Raw genomic sequence first — 17,388 nt, 5'->3', positions numbered from 1 at the left:
ATGTGATTGCTGTGGGATTTTGTGTGCTCTTCTTTGGAGAGAATAGAGAATGGAGACAGTGCATGTCCCTGGATCCACCTTGATCACAGACTTGCTGCCTGTGTTAAGTAGACCTGTTCGAGTCGCGACTCACTCGGATCTTTAACCCGGATCTTTAAATTAACTCATGAGTCGCGAGTCTCTAGTGTCATTAACCTGGATCAGTTGAGTCCTACTACAATTCAATGTTAAACCATAAACAGCGCCACCACACACACAAACCTCTTTCAACATTATTGATGAGACTTCGCTCGCACTACAGATCCACTTGTAACCGGCTGATCTGCGCGAGAACTGACCCGAGATTCTCACTCAGAGCCGGAAACATTGCAAACTCAAGAGACCTGCGGATCCGTGCGAGCCGCGAATTGACCCGAGATTCTCACTCAGAGCCGGAAACATTGCAAACTCGAGAGACCTGTGGATCCGCGCGAGCCGCGAACTGACCCGAGATTCTCACTCAGAGCCGGAAACAATGCGGACTCGAGAGACATGCGAATCTGCTCTGACTCGAGAGTCTCTCAACTCGTAACCGGCTGATCCGTAACCGACTGATCCGTAACCAGCTGATCCGCCGGCTGATCCGTAACCGGCTGATCCGTAACCGGCTGATCTGCGCGAACTGTCTCTCCGACTCTGGGGGCTACATAAGCAGGACAGTTCTTTTCTATATTTTCTCTATATTATTATGCTATTGTTATTAGGCTTCTTTTTTAAATGGTCGACCATACACACCAAACCTAAAACCTATAAGCATGTTATTTCAGAAGTGAAAGGCTTTTGTTATGGATTTGCTTTTGAGGAGACTTCAGTCGCTCTATAGATCCACTAACCGGCTCCGGCTGATCCACGCGAAACAGCCGGTTAGGGGGATCTGTAGAGCGAGTCTCATGTCCATGGTCTGCGAGTCTGCAATGTTTCCGGCTCTGATAATCTCTAGTCGCGTGGATCAGCCGGTTACAAGTGGGTCTGTACTGAGTTTCCTTGGCAATTTAGCAATACTGACTCAAATGACTCAAGTGAATCACACAACCCGGATCACTTTAGTGAGTGACTCACAATAACCCGGATCCTTAAAAGGAATCGAGTTTGCCAGGCCTAGTGTTAAGCCCTGTGACAAGACTCATTGGAAATGTTTAATTACAGCATTGGGAAAGAAATTAAACTACAAGATGATTCCTTAATTAAGCTGTGATTAAGGATTTTCTGCCTTTGACTCTGACACCACGGGCAAAGTGCTATTTAACATTGTCACAAGAAAAAGGAAGTTAACTCCAAGAACTTCTTATATTCACAATACTTTTAACATGTAGGGGAGTCAGTGCAGACAGCTTATATCTTTCTCAATATTAAAACTTGGAAAAAAACTTATAATCTTAATAATAAATACAGGGGCAGGACCAAGCAAGTTAGCATTTCCCATTCACATAAACTGGATCTTTTTTATATTTATTATTTGGCAGCTCACTGATTCACAATGCAATTATGTGATCAAGTTAAAGAAATCAAGGCAAACAGTAAAAATTCAAATATTCTGAAACGTTCAAAGGATTTTTTTACCTGTTTCTTTCAAAACTTTATAAGTCAAAACACACATGAAAATAATAAAGGAAGCATCTGTATTCCTGTTCAGCGAGAACAAAAGAAAAGCGTCTCATTCCGTTCTGCCAATTTCCAACAAAAAGAGAGAAGACTTCCTGCCTTCAGGCAAAGTAGGTAGTTGACACAGTTAATTTTTGTCATCACAAACTTTTGGAAACTGAGACGGGCATTTCAAAGAGAAGATTCATCATTTACAAATAAAAAAGCATTACATTAGAATGCCGAGAGAATTTCAAATGGCTGAGGGTGATGGCGGGGTTGAGAATGATCACGTTGTGACGGTGAGGTGTGGCTGGCAGTAACGACTGTAATTGAATTTCAGTTCAAAGAGCTGATGCTATTAGCTTGAGTTTGATGGTTAAACCCTGCAGCAAACACCAGCAACTCTGTTGTTATTTATGATGACCAATAACCCTGTTAGTAACATATGCAGTGGGTGTTCTCTTAAAATGCCATACATCCCAAATCTTCTCTTTCATATTCAAATGAAGTTTTACTATAGAACCAAACATTGCTTTAAACTAAACAGACACTGGGTGAACAGCATCAGAGAGAAGCCAGAAAAAAGTAACATATAACATTTCTTTGTACACTTTATTTTATGGTGTCACTCAGTGGCAGCTGGTGACTTCTTTTTGGAGGGCGCACTATGCGATGCTCGTCAGAACATATATGTAGCCCGTCATATGTGTGGCTTGTAATTTCAAAATATGTGGCTGGCGTGTCATTTAAACTTATGTGCATTATGTTTAAGATGTCAAAATATGAGACTGCTCCAGACGCATCCAAAGGGTTCATGATAAAAGTTTGCCAGATACAGATACAAGTTTAGTGTTAGGTTAGTCTCTTCCAAGTATTTTGAAACAAAAGCATCTTTTTTATCATAAACCCTTTCGACGCGTGTGCAGCAAGCACATATTTTGACAAGAGGCATGATGCACTTATAAAATATAAGTTACATAAATTAAGCTAATTTAACTTTATTTTACAAGTTACAGCAATTCATTGCTATAGAATAAAGAAGTTTGAATAACTTGTAAATCCAAATTGATTATACTTAAAAATGTAAGTGCATTGTTTTAGAGTCTATATGGTTACAGTTAGGTTTAAGGTTAGTTACATGTAATTATGCATAATTTACTATAGTAATTACATGTAACATGTGCAACAAAAACACAAATATTTTCATGAACTTTGCTCACAAATGCCAAGTTACCAAAGTCTGAATCAAAAGTAAGAGATTTGAATATATAAAGCTATATTTACCAGCAAATTCTTCAGTTACCTGAGCTTTGCTATCCAAATAAATGAATTCAATGGAGCTAAAATCTGCAGGACATCGGCACACCAACATTGCCTACCCCTGCTCTATACAGTACTCTTAAAGAGCTATAACTCTAGATAACTGTCAACAATTGTCTCATTGCTCCAAAGGATTGTTCAATATTTTTTTATATCAATTATAATTCTCTTATCTCTATTATCTTTAGGCAATTACATTGTCTTGCAGGTATCAGTTTTACCAAACAATATATTTTAAATAGAACAGAAAGGGAATCGACCTTACCGTTCATCAAGTGATCTCTATCTTTACAGTTGATGCTCCCAGGTTCAGTGAGGAACAGTGAATCTTTCTCAACAGACCTGTCCTTTTCTATCAGTATCTCTCTCTTCTCCTCAGAGTCTGTCTCTAGACCATTTTCAAACACCCCTGAAGAAAAACAGACAAGAAAAAAGTGCTTAAGATACTGAGGTGAACTCTTGAAAGTCACAACAAGGAAAATAACCAAAGCCCTTAATTAGGAGGTATATCATTTGATTATTTAAAAAGCTAAAGATAAAGGGACTCACTTTCTTTTGAAAGAAAAGCAAGTGGTCACAATGTCAGCGTGTTCCTGGTAGGGATGGGCATAATTAATCGACGATCGATAATTGATTGTTAAGAATTTCGTCGATCACGTTAATTTGTTATCAATTAATTGAATGCATTTTTTTTTATCTAACTCCTGTTTCACAAATACTGCGTATGCAGTGCGTTTGCGTATGTGTGCGGCGAATCCGTCAAATACCCGTTGCAGTGCGCTGCTGACCGCTTATTCTGCATATAAAACGTTCATGTGATTGACACTTTCTGTGAACACTTTTCCCCATAAACAATAGAACAAAGCATCATTTTTTTTCACAAAACAATATATGTTAGATATTATTTGACAGACTAGTAAATGTGGATTAAGGATGTTTAAAATCTCTAGCCTGGTGGTCAGGATCTGAATGGATCAAATCAGCAGTTTTGCAATGCTTTATTTATCTCCACATATATCATAAATAAAAATAAGCAGAGTAACTTTGCAGGTCTACCCTTCCACATTATATATTTCCTATGTATATGATTTCCAAATAATAAACGAGAGTATTCAACGACAAAAAGCACTCATATGGAAATAAATCCTCACAATATTATTATTTCTCAAAACTTTATGACAAAAATAAGCAACTGTATGAATTCAAAGACGCACACATTATTCCGCATATATTTGAATATTATACAAAAGTATTCATATAACGGCACGTTTCATATGGCAAATAAATATCCTCACATTAACATAACAGCATAATGAAATGAATAAACAGACAATGAAACAGGATCGAAATATAAATTGTATTATTATTACCGGAAAAAAGCAATATTGCTAAAATAATCTCTGAGGTAAATGTGTCAAAAACGCTGTTACCCGCACAATAAGTCTAAATGAGCAATTAAAGTGAAAAAAGCATTATTAGGCCATGTCTCAAAACTTTATATGACAAAATATATTTAAAAGAAATTTATACTTACAGTTATTCAAAGATGCACACATTATTCCATATTACTCCAGATTATGAGCACGTTTGTCTCTGGCCTCGCTCTGTTATGTAATAGATTGACAGGTGCGCATCTCCGTCTTTCAAACATATATAATTTTGTAATTACTACCTTAGGAAAATTAGCCATGATTTTATCATTGTGAAAATGTTTTTTTTTTTTTTTGCAGATTAAAACGATTTGTATTTCCGCAATTTTACAACAAATACCATGGTTATGGTATATTGTGGAGTTGGAGACCATAGTAAATTTGTGTCTACTGTTGTTTTACAACAAATAAAAACTAAAAGACTATGTTAGTATAATTAAACAATGGTGAATGGGGCTCACAAAACGCACGCTGTTTCACACATACTCTGTATGCGGAATAAGCCAAGTTAGCGCTGAGGTACCTGTGCATCCCGGTCAGTCTCCTCGGAGCGGCTGTTTTCGGCGGCGGCTGGACTGACGGTCACCATGGGTTGCGGTCGCGTCTGACCCCAAAACATGCTTTTATTTCTCAAAAAAAATCAGTAGACTGGTGCAGAAGTTTTATGCCAGTTACTTGTTTTTCACGAGGCTTTAAGTAGCCTAATTTGTTATAGCCTAATGTTAGGAAGGCTAATATCTTGCACTTTCTTCTGGCTTGAAAAATTTTGAGTTACATTTTGACAAAACCTTTCAGATCTAAGTATTATGTGTTTTGTTTTGTTTAATTTAATATTAAACATGAATCTGTTTTTTTTTATTTATTTTGGAACTAATGAGGTCTCTGAACGCTGGCTCGCAGCTGCAGGTTCCGCTGCTTTAGAGCACCGCACATGCACGCAAATATATGTTTAAAACATAGTTTAACTGTCTGCCACAAGTTGATCTTGTAATAAAGGTCTCATCGAGGAAAAACACGCTGTATATTTGTATTCATTGCATTTTTTAAGTATAAAAGTTAAATAACAAATTTTATTATAAAAATATTAATGATTAATCGATAGTCGATCGTTAATTCTCCCGACGATCGACAAAGAAAACTTAATCGAATGCCCATCCCTAGTTCCTGAGTTTTACTTGGGCTGTTGGCATATGGCTGTTAAGGTGTGGTTGCTAGGGTTTCGCTATGTGGCTGCATTATGACTAAAGTCAAATTAGTCTGCTCCAAAAGATATTGTGGTCACTAAATAGCAGAGGCGCGGGAAGATATTTTCGGTAGGGGGTGCTGAGGTGCGGATGGCGGGGGGGTATAGAGTTATGAAATTTTAAAGTTGTTCACAAGCTTTTTATTCTGCAGACCACTCTACCCATGTATGTCTTCTTTTAAAAACTCACTCGCACCTCCCATCCATAAAGTAAAGATGAGCTGACGGCGCATACATCATTATATTGCAAGATTCTCTGCCAGGGTCGTTATTTTCTGCTACTATTCTCACGCCGGGCCGTTGATTAAGCATATTTTTCATCATTACTTTATTCATTACTTTATTAGCCATATGCCATATAATCAGAAATATTATATATAGACTAGGCCAAAGTAACAAAGGTGTCCAAAAAGTTACACAAATTACAAAATGCAACGCGAGTCATGTGCGGAGTCTCCTCTGGCACGCATCACGCACCGGGTCTTCTGTTCTGTATGGTGTAGCTTAAGTGCAACATGGAGTTTAAAGATGTTAAGAAAAAGAAAAACAGGAGAATTAACTTTGAGCAAGTTTGCAGGAAAGTCGAATGCATGGAAACAATTTATGTAGGCTATACATTCTCACTCGTGCAGCCTATACGCCTTCTTTGTTTTCCTTTGCTTAAGTTTTTACTATTTCTAAATTCTAACATGGAAACTTTATTGACATCACTCGAGTTAAGGCGATTAGTGGACCTTTTAATTTACGGGTTTTTATTTAATTCTATTTTTACACGTAAATGTAATATTTGTGTCTTAAGTTTTGTTTCAGTTTGCCATGCCTCCTGTACGGCGGTGTAAAAATAAGATATTTTTCGACTTTAAAATTCAAACATCATATCCTAAATTGTCGGAATATATTCCATATAGATTCATTTGGATTTATAGATGTTTAACATTAAAATCGATGCATGAGAATAATTTATATTCATTTTTGCAATGCCCACCACTCTTAAATGCGCATGTTCCTTATTACTGTATACATCGAGGGTTTAAAATTTAGTTCCTTTCGTGTCGTATTAATCATTTAATTCAATCTTTTTTTACTTTAAATGTTTACTTTAAATGTTCTGTAACATTTACATGTGCATTAAACACCGCGAAACAATTTGGCTATATTTTTAAATAGTTTTTGAAAAGATGACCTTTTTCTGATATGCAGGATGTGGAGTCAGTTGGAGAAATAACGCTAGTCCTCGGGACTTTTGGGCTGTGTGATTGAAAAATATTCTCTTCTGAGACATTGCGAAGCTGATACGTTGCTTTAGTAATACGTGCAATTATAATATTGAGTCATAGCCGCAGCAAATTTAACTGCTCATGCTATCATGTATTCTGTTGTGCTATCTGTCGTTTTCTGTGCTTTTCACTGCTTCTATTTATGTAAAGCTGCTTTGAAACAATTGACTTTTGTGAAAAGCGCTATATAAATAAAATTGAATTGAATTGAATTGATAGATACAGAAAGCCTAGTAAATGCATTCGTCATTGTGGCTGTGAGTGTGCATGCTTGTCTGTTATGCTTATACGTATTCGCAGGGGTGCATCGCAATCACGTCGTCAAAACAAATCTGATTGGCTAATAAACACTGAATTAAATTAAATAATTTTAAAATTACTAAAATTATCCCTCTCTTCATCACACACCCCAAGCATGACATACAAAATGTCTTGGAACAGAAACAAACAATCAGAGATATTTATAAGCTATCATTTTATTGCCATCGCAATTTTAAATCTTTGCCACCAGGGGGTGCTGCAGCACCTGCAGCACCCCCACTTCCCGCGCCCATGCTAAATAGTCACTCCTTCTACTACAGTATAGAAACCTGCTGGATTTGATTGCCCATTTCATTGTCTACTGTAAGTCTGTTTAGTAAAGAAACAGCAAAGCTCTACTAACAGCACACATTGTCTGTAGGTGAAGCAGGTTACATAGTAAGATTAGTGGTTTGTTCATATCCCAAACCCAAAATATGACCAATAGTAAAATGAATAATTGCTTGAGCAATCACTGCACAAAATGCATTTACCACTATGTCCATAATACAGCCTGTCTCTCAAATTCTATGGCTGTGTCATGCAATTTGTTTTTGTACCTTTAAGACCATAAATGAAGGCAACCACAAAGTGTTCAGGCAGACGCAGGAACTGATCCAAAGCTTAAGGTTCGTCTGCTTAAAGATAACAAAGTTTCACGCATGCAAGAGCATTGGAGGTAGACGCTGCACGCTTTCTTATTAATTTGGCTTATCAATGGGTGCAATGTTGATTTTTCATTTGCTTGCCATGCCTTTGGGTGGTACACACATGCAATCACAAAGTTCATTTTTCTCTGTTTGATTAATTTTTTCCTCTGTTAAAAAAGACATTGGCTACATTCTATCAAGAGATGCCTTTACCTTCTGGCTCTACATGTACTTTGATATTTGCATATTCATGTTTTTACATCAGTCAGGGGGCATTCAGGGAAAAGCAGCCACCTGAATAAATTGAAACAGATGCGGTTTTCACCTTTGATATTAAAAATATTGGTTTCAATGTTTGCATTTTTACAGTGTGGAAAAAACAAGGTCAGAGTTGTGCCTTATTTGATGATCGCAAAAATGAAAATGATTCAGATTTTGCTCTTTCATATTACAGGTGACTTAATGGAGTTCTGTATTAACTCTGTATTTTGTCTCAGACAAAGTTCATTAGTAGAATTTAAAATAGACACAAACTGTTGTCATACAATAAGCATACAAAGCTACAGTATTAATGTAATAATTTGATATTTTAATATTAAAAAAGAAACATTTGGAATTACTATGGTATTTTTGTCAGGAGAAACATTTGAGAAGTTATTTTCTGCTACTATTCTCACGCCGGGCCGTTGATTAAGCATATTTTTCATCATTACTTTATTCATTACTTTATTAGCCATATGCCATATAATCAGAAATATTATATATAGACTAGGCCAAAGTAACAAAGGTGTCCAAAAAGTTACACAAATTACAAAATGCAACGCGAGTCATGTGCGGAGTCTCCTCTGGCACGCATCACGCACCGGGTCTTCTGTTCTGTATGGTGTAGCTTAAGTGCAACATGGAGTTTAAAGATGTTAAGAAAAAGAAAAACAGGAGAATTAACTTTGAGCAAGTTTGCAGGAAAGTCGAATGCATGGAAACAATTTATGTAGGCTATACATTCTCACTCGTGCAGCCTATACGCCTTCTTTGTTTTCCTTTGCTTAAGTTTTTACTATTTCTAAATTCTAACATGGAAACTTTATTGACATCACTCGAGTTAAGGCGATTAGTGGACCTTTTAATTTACGGGTTTTTATTTAATTCTATTTTTACACGTAAATGTAATATTTGTGTCTTAAGTTTTGTTTCAGTTTGCCATGCCTCCTGTACGGCGGTGTAAAAATAAGATATTTTTCGACTTTAAAATTCAAACATCATATCCTAAATTGTCGGAATATATTCCATATAGATTCATTTGGATTTATAGATGTTTAACATTAAAATCGATGCATGAGAATAATTTATATTCATTTTTGCAATGCCCACCACTCTTAAATGCGCATGTTCCTTATTACTGTATACATCGAGGGTTTACAATTTAGTTCCTTTCGTGTCGTATTAATCATTTAATTCAATCTTTTTTTACTTTAAATGTTTACTTTAAATGTTATGTAACATTTACATGTGCATTAAACACCGCGAAACAATTTGGCTATATTTTTAAATAGTTTTTGAAAAGATGACCTTTTTCTGATATGCAGGATGTGGAGTCAGTTGGAGAAATAACGCTAGTCCTCGGGACTTTTGGGCTGTGTGATTGAAAAATATTCTCTTCTGAGACATTGCGAAGCTGATACGTTGCTTTAGTAATACGTGCAATTATAATATTGAGTCATAGCCGCAGCAAATTTAACTGCTCATGCTATCATGTATTCTGTTGTGCTATCTGTCGTTTTCTGTGCTTTTCACTGCTTCTATTTATGTAAAGCTGCTTTGAAACAATTGACTTTTGTGAAAAGCGCTATATAAATAAAATTGAATTGAATTGAATTGATAGATACAGAAAGCCTAGTAAATGCATTCGTCATTGTGGCTGTGAGTGTGCATGCTTGTCTGTTATGCTTATACTAGTGATGTCCCGATCAGGTTTTTTTGCCCTCGAGTCCGAGTCCGAGTCATTTGATTTTGAGTATCTGCCGATACCGAGTCCCGATCCGATACTTCTATAATACATTAAAAAAAAAGAATAAAGAAGAGCAAAAAAACAGAACCAGTCCAGGATGTTCCTTATGTCATGCCGCACGCATTGCTGTTTCTGTGTGGAGTCAAAAGAGTCTAACTCTGTGCCAGCGCATAACTACAGATATGTTAAAAAATAATGAATATATACTATATATGTTCAGGGGTTAAATTGGGGTTTGTTTTGTGGGGATGCTCTGTTAGGAGGGAGGGTTCGAGGGGTAACATGTTTAATCCTGATGACAGCAAAGCAACTGGGTGTGTTTCAATGACATTTTGTATCTCTGATAGGATTTTATAAGATTCAGTTTTAAAGCTGTGCCACATGTTGACCCAAACTTTAAAACCTGAACTTTAAATTATGCAAATCTATGAGTCTGACACCCTATATGCATTTGGTGCACATGTCATTATGCACAATTGATCAAACTTTGAATGAAGTTATAAGACTTAACCTCCTTGACTCATTCTAGGCATAAGATAGGCTACCCAAAAAGACTCAATTAACAAGAAAAACAACATACTGATTCAGTAATATATCTTATAAATTAGCCATAGAGATTCCCTAAGCTGGTCAGCTGTTAGTTAAACAATCACTATAGTTAGGTCGTAATTGATTTGTATAATCAAAATACATTATTTTATTAAACTATACAATCAGTTGTATCCAGTTATCTAGTTAACATTTTGTAATGAGATGAGTGACATGGCTATACATACTTTAATACTTTGTTTCTAGACTTCTATTAAGTTTTTTCGACATGGGCACCATTCTTACCTCTCTTTCTCTCATCTCTACAGTAATGTCAAATGATCCTGCGCGAATGCGCGTTCTTGAGGTTCTGAGTGAGACGCGGAGCTGCGTCTGAGCACATGTTGACAATAACGATCAACGCGTCGTTTAAATGAGCGGTAAAAACGCGGTTTTGTCGTCGGTTCCTTGCACGCACGAGTGTGAAGCCTATGAATGAAAGCACGTCAATAGGCTTGTTCGACTTCATGCGGCGCCGCAACACTCGACACCCTGGTGACGTCAAACTACCGCGAGAGTGGTCCGCGAAATCATACGGAGGAGTTTGCTTTTACATCTTTCTCGCGGAACTTTGACGTCATGCAGCACCACAAGAACCGGCAGCCGGATGAAGTCGAACAAGCCTATTCTCTTCAGTTCACACGCACCAGCGCAGCGCGTACACTGGCGCGGAGCAGAGCGAGAACTTAATGGATTTTAAACCCTGCATATGTATCCGAGTCCTGATCGGGAGGTAACGTCCGATCCCGATCGAGTCTGAAACCACGTGATCGGGGCCGATTTCCGATCACGTGATCGGATCGGGACATCCCTAGCTTATACGTATTCGCAGGGGTGCATCGCAATCACGTCGTCAAAACAAATCTGATTGGCTAATAAACACTGAATTAAATTAAATAATTTTAAAATTACTAAAATTATCCCTCTCTTCATCACACACCCCAAGCATGACATACAAAATGTCTTGGAACAGAAACAAACAATCAGAGATATTTATAAGCTATCATTTTATTGCCATCGCAATTTTAAATCTTTGCCACCAGGGGGTGCTGCAGCACCTGCAGCACCCCCACTTCCCGCGCCCATGCTAAATAGTCACTCCTTCTACTACAGTATAGAAACCTGCTGGATTTGATTGCCCATTTCATTGTCTACTGTAAGTCTGTTTAGTAAAGAAACAGCAAAGCTCTACTAACAGCACACATTGTCTGTAGGTGAAGCAGGTTACATAGTAAGATTAGTGGTTTGTTCATATCCCAAACCCAAAATATGACCAATAGTAAAATGAATAATTGCTTGAGCAATCACTGCACAAAATGCATTTACCACTATGTCCATAATACAGCCTGTCTCTCAAATTCTATGGCTGTGTCATGCAATTTGTTTTTGTACCTTTAAGACCATAAATGAAGGCAACCACAAAGTGTTCAGGCAGACGCAGGAACTGATCCAAAGCTTAAGGTTCGTCTGCTTAAAGATAACAAAGTTTCACGCATGCAAGAGCATTGGAGGTAGACGCTGCACGCTTTCTTATTAATTTGGCTTATCAATGGGTGCAATGTTGATTTTTCATTTGCTTGCCATGCCTTTGGGTGGTACACACATGCAATCACAAAGTTCATTTTTCTCTGTTTGATTAATTTTTTCCTCTGTTAAAAAAGACATTGGCTACATTCTATCAAGAGATGCCTTTACCTTCTGGCTCTACATGTACTTTGATATTTGCATATTCATGTTTTTACATCAGTCAGGGGGCATTCAGGGAAAAGCAGCCACCTGAATAAATTGAAACAGATGCGGTTTTCACCTTTGATATTAAAAATATTGGTTTCAATGTTTGCATTTTTACAGTGTGGAAAAAACAAGGTCAGAGTTGTGCCTTATTTGATGATCGCAAAAATGAAAATGATTCAGATTTTGCTCTTTCATATTACAGGTGACTTAATGGAGTTCTGTATTAACTCTGTATTTTGTCTCAGACAAAGTTCATTAGTAGAATTTAAAATAGACACAAACTGTTGTCATACAATAAGCATACAAAGCTACAGTATTAATGTAATAATTTGATATTTTAATATTAAAAAAGAAACATTTGGAATTACTATGGTATTTTTGTCAGGAGAAACATTTGAGAAGTATAGGAGACTTCTAAACTTGCTCCTAATTTAACTGCTTGACCGTCTTAGAGAAAACACTGAGATAAAGTATTTGACATTTGTGACCCGTCACGGAAACCAGTGACACAAGATGGCAGCACAAGTTTCGAGAAAATGAGAAACTGTGCTTAGATATGCCAAAAAGTCTATATTCATTTGAATATAGACTTTTTGGCATATCTAAGCACAGTTTAAAGGTCAAGTTCCCATTTATGAAACCCTAGTTAATGTGTAATGTTGCTATAATAGTATAAATAATACCTATAAAATGATAAAAATCAAAGTTCACTGTCAGGTGATATATTTTCTTTAACAGAATTCGCTTTCAAAGCCTACAGCGAACGGACGGTTTGGACTACAGTCCTCTACTTCTTAATTCTAACTGACGGAAATCAAGGTCAATAATCTGGCCTTTGTTAAACAAAATGGGATATGTGAAAGTGTTTGCCAACTCTAACACCACTGAAACTCGCTATAATTAAACTCTTGCTATCCTTAAAACACTCCTGCATTCTCTTAAATGCACAAAGACACGCAGAGCTGAAAACACAATGAAGAGAAATATGCAAGTATGCAGGCATGATCTGAGTGACTACTAATTTCATGCTTGGAATTGCTGCCTGCCTGTGATGTTGGAGGCGTGTGTTTGCATGGTGATAGCGGCCCGGCACAGTATCAGTTGGCGCCAGTGCACAGCCATGCTACCCCAATCGCACACCACAGCCAAAGCAGGACGCTCTTCAGTGCTCTAATTACACCTGAGCTAATTCAATCTGACAGTACTGAGACGCATGCAAATCACACTTAGTTCTTCTCCGATTCCATCCTTTCTATACTGGTTTGTTACGGTATGTAGTTTTTCCATTTGACCTAAAAGATGCATGAGTCAACCTCTGATCTTCAAATGCACTGTTTATCAAAATAGCATACTATAAAGTACTTTTAAATAGAGTTGTGGCAGTATATACTTCTATAGTATGCTACTTTCTGCATGCAACACATGGATGACTCCATTTGATAACCAGATCAGACTGTATGGAATGCTGTATCCCACAACCCAGTCAACACGTGAGATCACACGAGATCACAGTGACTTCACACCATTCTCATACCTTGATAATCACAGTGTGAGCTATATGTGAGCTCACTGTGATTTAAAAATGTTGAGCAGGTTAAAAGGAGGCAATACAACACAAGGGGGGCATCCTACTTACTATATCTCATTAGGAAAAGGTGGATACTGGAGGATCACAGTGACGTCACAGCATTCTCATACCATGATAATCACAGTGTGAGCTATATGTGAGCTCATTGTGAATTCAGAATGTTGAGTTTATGGTATGAGCTTACTGTGAGTGTACCATAACCTCACATAGTGACCATAGTATGAGCGCACAGTGGATGTGGTATGACCTCACTTAATGAGCTATTGTCACAATGTGAAATCATGATACACTCACTGTGCACTCATATCATGGTCACAATGTGAGGTCACACTACCCTAACAGTGTGCTCATATCATGGTAACAATGTGAGGCCATGGTATACTCACAGTGAGCTGATACCGTAGTCATGATGTGAGATCATGGTACACTCACAGTGAGCTGATACTGTAGTCATGATGTGAGGTCATGGTACACTCACAGTGAGTTCACACTATGGTCATAATTTTTGGGGAACGGCACACTCATTCTGTTAAAGCAGGACAGCACACATGTCTGGAAAATGTTCGCCCAAGAGTCATCCGTCTTACCTATAAATTCTAAGAAATATTATAGGAATAATCATTCACAGATTTGTTTTGTACAAGCATTGTGGCCTAGTGTTTAGAGAGTCTGACTTGTGTGTAACTCAGAGGTTGGTAGTACAGGAGCCCACAGCTAGCAGGAAGTGATTGATTGTTGGGGTGTTGCAGTGATAGTGTGCCGTGTGCCGTGTTTGTGTGTGTATGTGCATGGAGATTCTGAAAGTGCAGTTTCTAAGCTTTCCAACAATGTGTAACACATGGAAATCTGATAAGATTTGGAGAAGTTGTGGCAATTTGAAGGTAGGCACTCAAAAAATCTTAAAGGTTAGAAAATGGCAGGTAAAGATTTTGTTTTTACCTCTGCCTGCTGCTGGAAGTGACAATAGGGCTTATTTACATCTCATTGGAAGATAAGCCCTACCCCCTGTAAAGCTCCCCCTTGTGCTTTAAGGGCGCACTCACATTATCCAAACCAAACCATGCCCTAGTGCGATTGTCACCCCTCTCTACTCCCCCAGGTGCACACACTCACACTGTACTTTTTATCGATCCGAGTCCGGGCGCGCTTTCGTCATTAAGATGTGATTGTTTTGAAAAAAGCCCAATCGCGGTTTGGATATTGTGAGTGCACCCTAAAGCTTTACAGTGGGGAGCTTTACAGGGTGTATGGCTTAGGTCAAAAAGGTCAGAAAATGTGCCATCAAAGAAAAAAGTTTGCAAACAGATAATATATAAATAAATGTCTCTTAGCATCTACTGATAAAATGGTATAGGCAACTCTTATGTACACTGAATAAAAATGTAAGATAAACTCTCTTATACTGTAAATATGTTCATGTTTTTTCTAATGAAAGAGTGTATAATCCTACCACTGTAATTCCAAAATAAGGAAACAACACACAGATAGCTATTAATGTTTATTTATTAAATATTTCAAACAAGCATACAATGCTTAAAAAAACCGTCTTATAAAAAAGTAATTTGTTTTCATGTAAAAAGAACGTTTCCTAAAAATGTAGAAAATAAATAACTTTTAATAATAGTTTTTTTTGTAAACAAAACAAAAATTTGCTGTTGTTTTTATAACCGTGTGCACAAGACACTGAAGTCACGTGACTGCAGTGACGTGGCTGACGTATGACGCGGCTGACTGTTATCTGTTGCGCCTCAGTTGCTTTTTTTGTGCGCCCGAGCTTCGTTTACAGTCTGGGGAGACGCACGCTGTAAGTTTGAAAAAAAAACAACTTTGCAAACATGCCTGAGGATAACAGTTCAGCCGCGTCGCTACAGTCACATGACTTCATGCCGTTCACAACATAACCGGAAGAGAAGACATTGCTGAATAAAGTCGTACTTTTTGCTATTTTTAGACCAAAATGTATTTTCAATGCTTCAACACATTCTAACTGACCCACTGATGTCACATGGACAACTTTGATAATGTTTTTATTACCTTTCTGGACATGAAAACCGTACATAGATTTTCAATGGAGGAACAGAAAGCTCTCGGACTAAATCTAAAGTTAAAACATCTTAAACTGTGTTCCGAAGATTAACGGAGGTCTTCCGAGTTTAGAACGACGCAAGGGTGAGTCATTAATGACAATTTTCATTTTTGGGTGAACTATCCCTATTAAGTAGCCACGCTGTCCCCTTGGGGGGGCGGGGGCAATAACAAAACAAACAAAAGCTGCTTATCCAGTATGTAAATACACACAGACAATGACGCCCCCCGCTGCACCCTAGAATCTCTGGAAAAACAAGCCGATTTCAACCGCAAAATGTACGCTTTTAAATATACAAAAACTGCTATCTAAAACATGGAGAGGCTTCTTCGTGATCTCAACTAACAGATTCTGCAAAAAAAAAAATGAAAATCACCAATTTTGAAAAAAACATTATTTCCCATTATCTCGAAAGTTGTGCTGCGGACTTCTGTCACTGGTTTCCATGACGGGTCACATATATGAGCACACAGTGAGTGCGCTGTGTGATTACAATTTTAGCTCACTGTGACCCACACATTGTGACAACATTATGATTTGATTTGATTTACTTTATTGTCTGTTCAGATTCACTGGACAGAAATTCATCTTTAAACACTGGCTTCAACAAACATTCTACAACCACATTACACACCACATAATAAAAAACACATTAAAAATAACACAATACTTGATACATACATACTTATTAAAAAATACATGATTCAGTTAGATTAATACAACATTCACAATAACGGCCCTAATTGAAAGTTTGGTTTAAAACAGTCACTGCCAATGGAATAAATAATCTTTTAAAATTTTTATTTTTGGCATATGGTGCGCGTAGCCTATGCCCCGAAGGGAGGACCTCAAAGCAGTAGTGGAGGGGATGAGTAAACCGCTAATGCCTTTTTCTCCAAAAAATGAGAAAATAGTTCTTGCAATGTACTCTGTTTATGGTCGATAATCTTATTCGCTTCATTAATTACTCTTGTTAGGTTATTCTTGTGTTTCATTGTTAAATTTCCATACCATAAGACGATGTTGTAAATGCTTTTAATCATTGATCTTTATACAGTAGTTAAAATTTTCCTTTCAATGTTGAAGTTTCGCAACTTCCTAAGTAGACTTAAGCGTTGTCTAATTTTCTTATGTACAAAGTCCACATTATCCTGGAACGAAAGTTTGTCATCGATGATTTGACCTAAATATTTTAAATTTTGGACTTGCTCTATCTTTACACCTTTTATAGTAACTTGTTCGTATGGGAGAGCAGTTGTGCATTTCTTATTCTGATTCCCACTACATAATTATTTTGTCTTTCCAATGTTCAACCGTAAATGACTGTTGTCAAACCATTGTACAAGACTTTCAATACACTCAAAATAGGTGGAACAGTTCCTGTCTGTTTGGCAAGAAATTAAAACCAGATCATTTGCATATTTAATCAGTACAAGATCATCCCTGTTGCACTGAAGCTCATTAGTATATACAGAGAAGAGCAAAGGGGATAATACACATCCCTGTGGTAACCCACAATGTAAGACTATGCAGTCAGATGA

The 17,388-nt window shown here is 37.3% G+C and overlaps 1 protein-coding gene and 1 long non-coding RNA gene across 2 annotated transcripts in view; both read right to left on the bottom strand.

Annotated features, from left to right (window-relative positions):
- The window catches only part of LOC135780050 (uncharacterized), a 494,904-nt gene that overhangs the window by 100,266 nt on the left and 377,250 nt on the right, over positions 1–17,388 (bottom strand). The gene's annotated exons all lie outside the window — the stretch shown is intronic.
- The window catches only part of zfpm2b (zinc finger protein, FOG family member 2b), a 192,848-nt gene that overhangs the window by 76,934 nt on the left and 98,526 nt on the right, over positions 1–17,388 (bottom strand). The window contains exon 2 of the mRNA XM_065268174.2: positions 3,209–3,352. Within this exon, the coding sequence (XP_065124246.2) occupies positions 3,209–3,352 (144 nt within the window). The remainder of the gene's footprint in view (positions 1–3,208; positions 3,353–17,388) is intronic.

Source organism: Paramisgurnus dabryanus, chromosome 19 (genome assembly GCF_030506205.2).
Source record: "Paramisgurnus dabryanus chromosome 19, PD_genome_1.1, whole genome shotgun sequence".
Lineage (NCBI taxonomy): Eukaryota > Metazoa > Chordata > Actinopteri > Cypriniformes > Cobitidae > Paramisgurnus > Paramisgurnus dabryanus.
The sequence above is the reverse complement of the archived record's forward strand: the minus strand, read 5'-3'. Positions and strand labels throughout refer to the sequence as shown.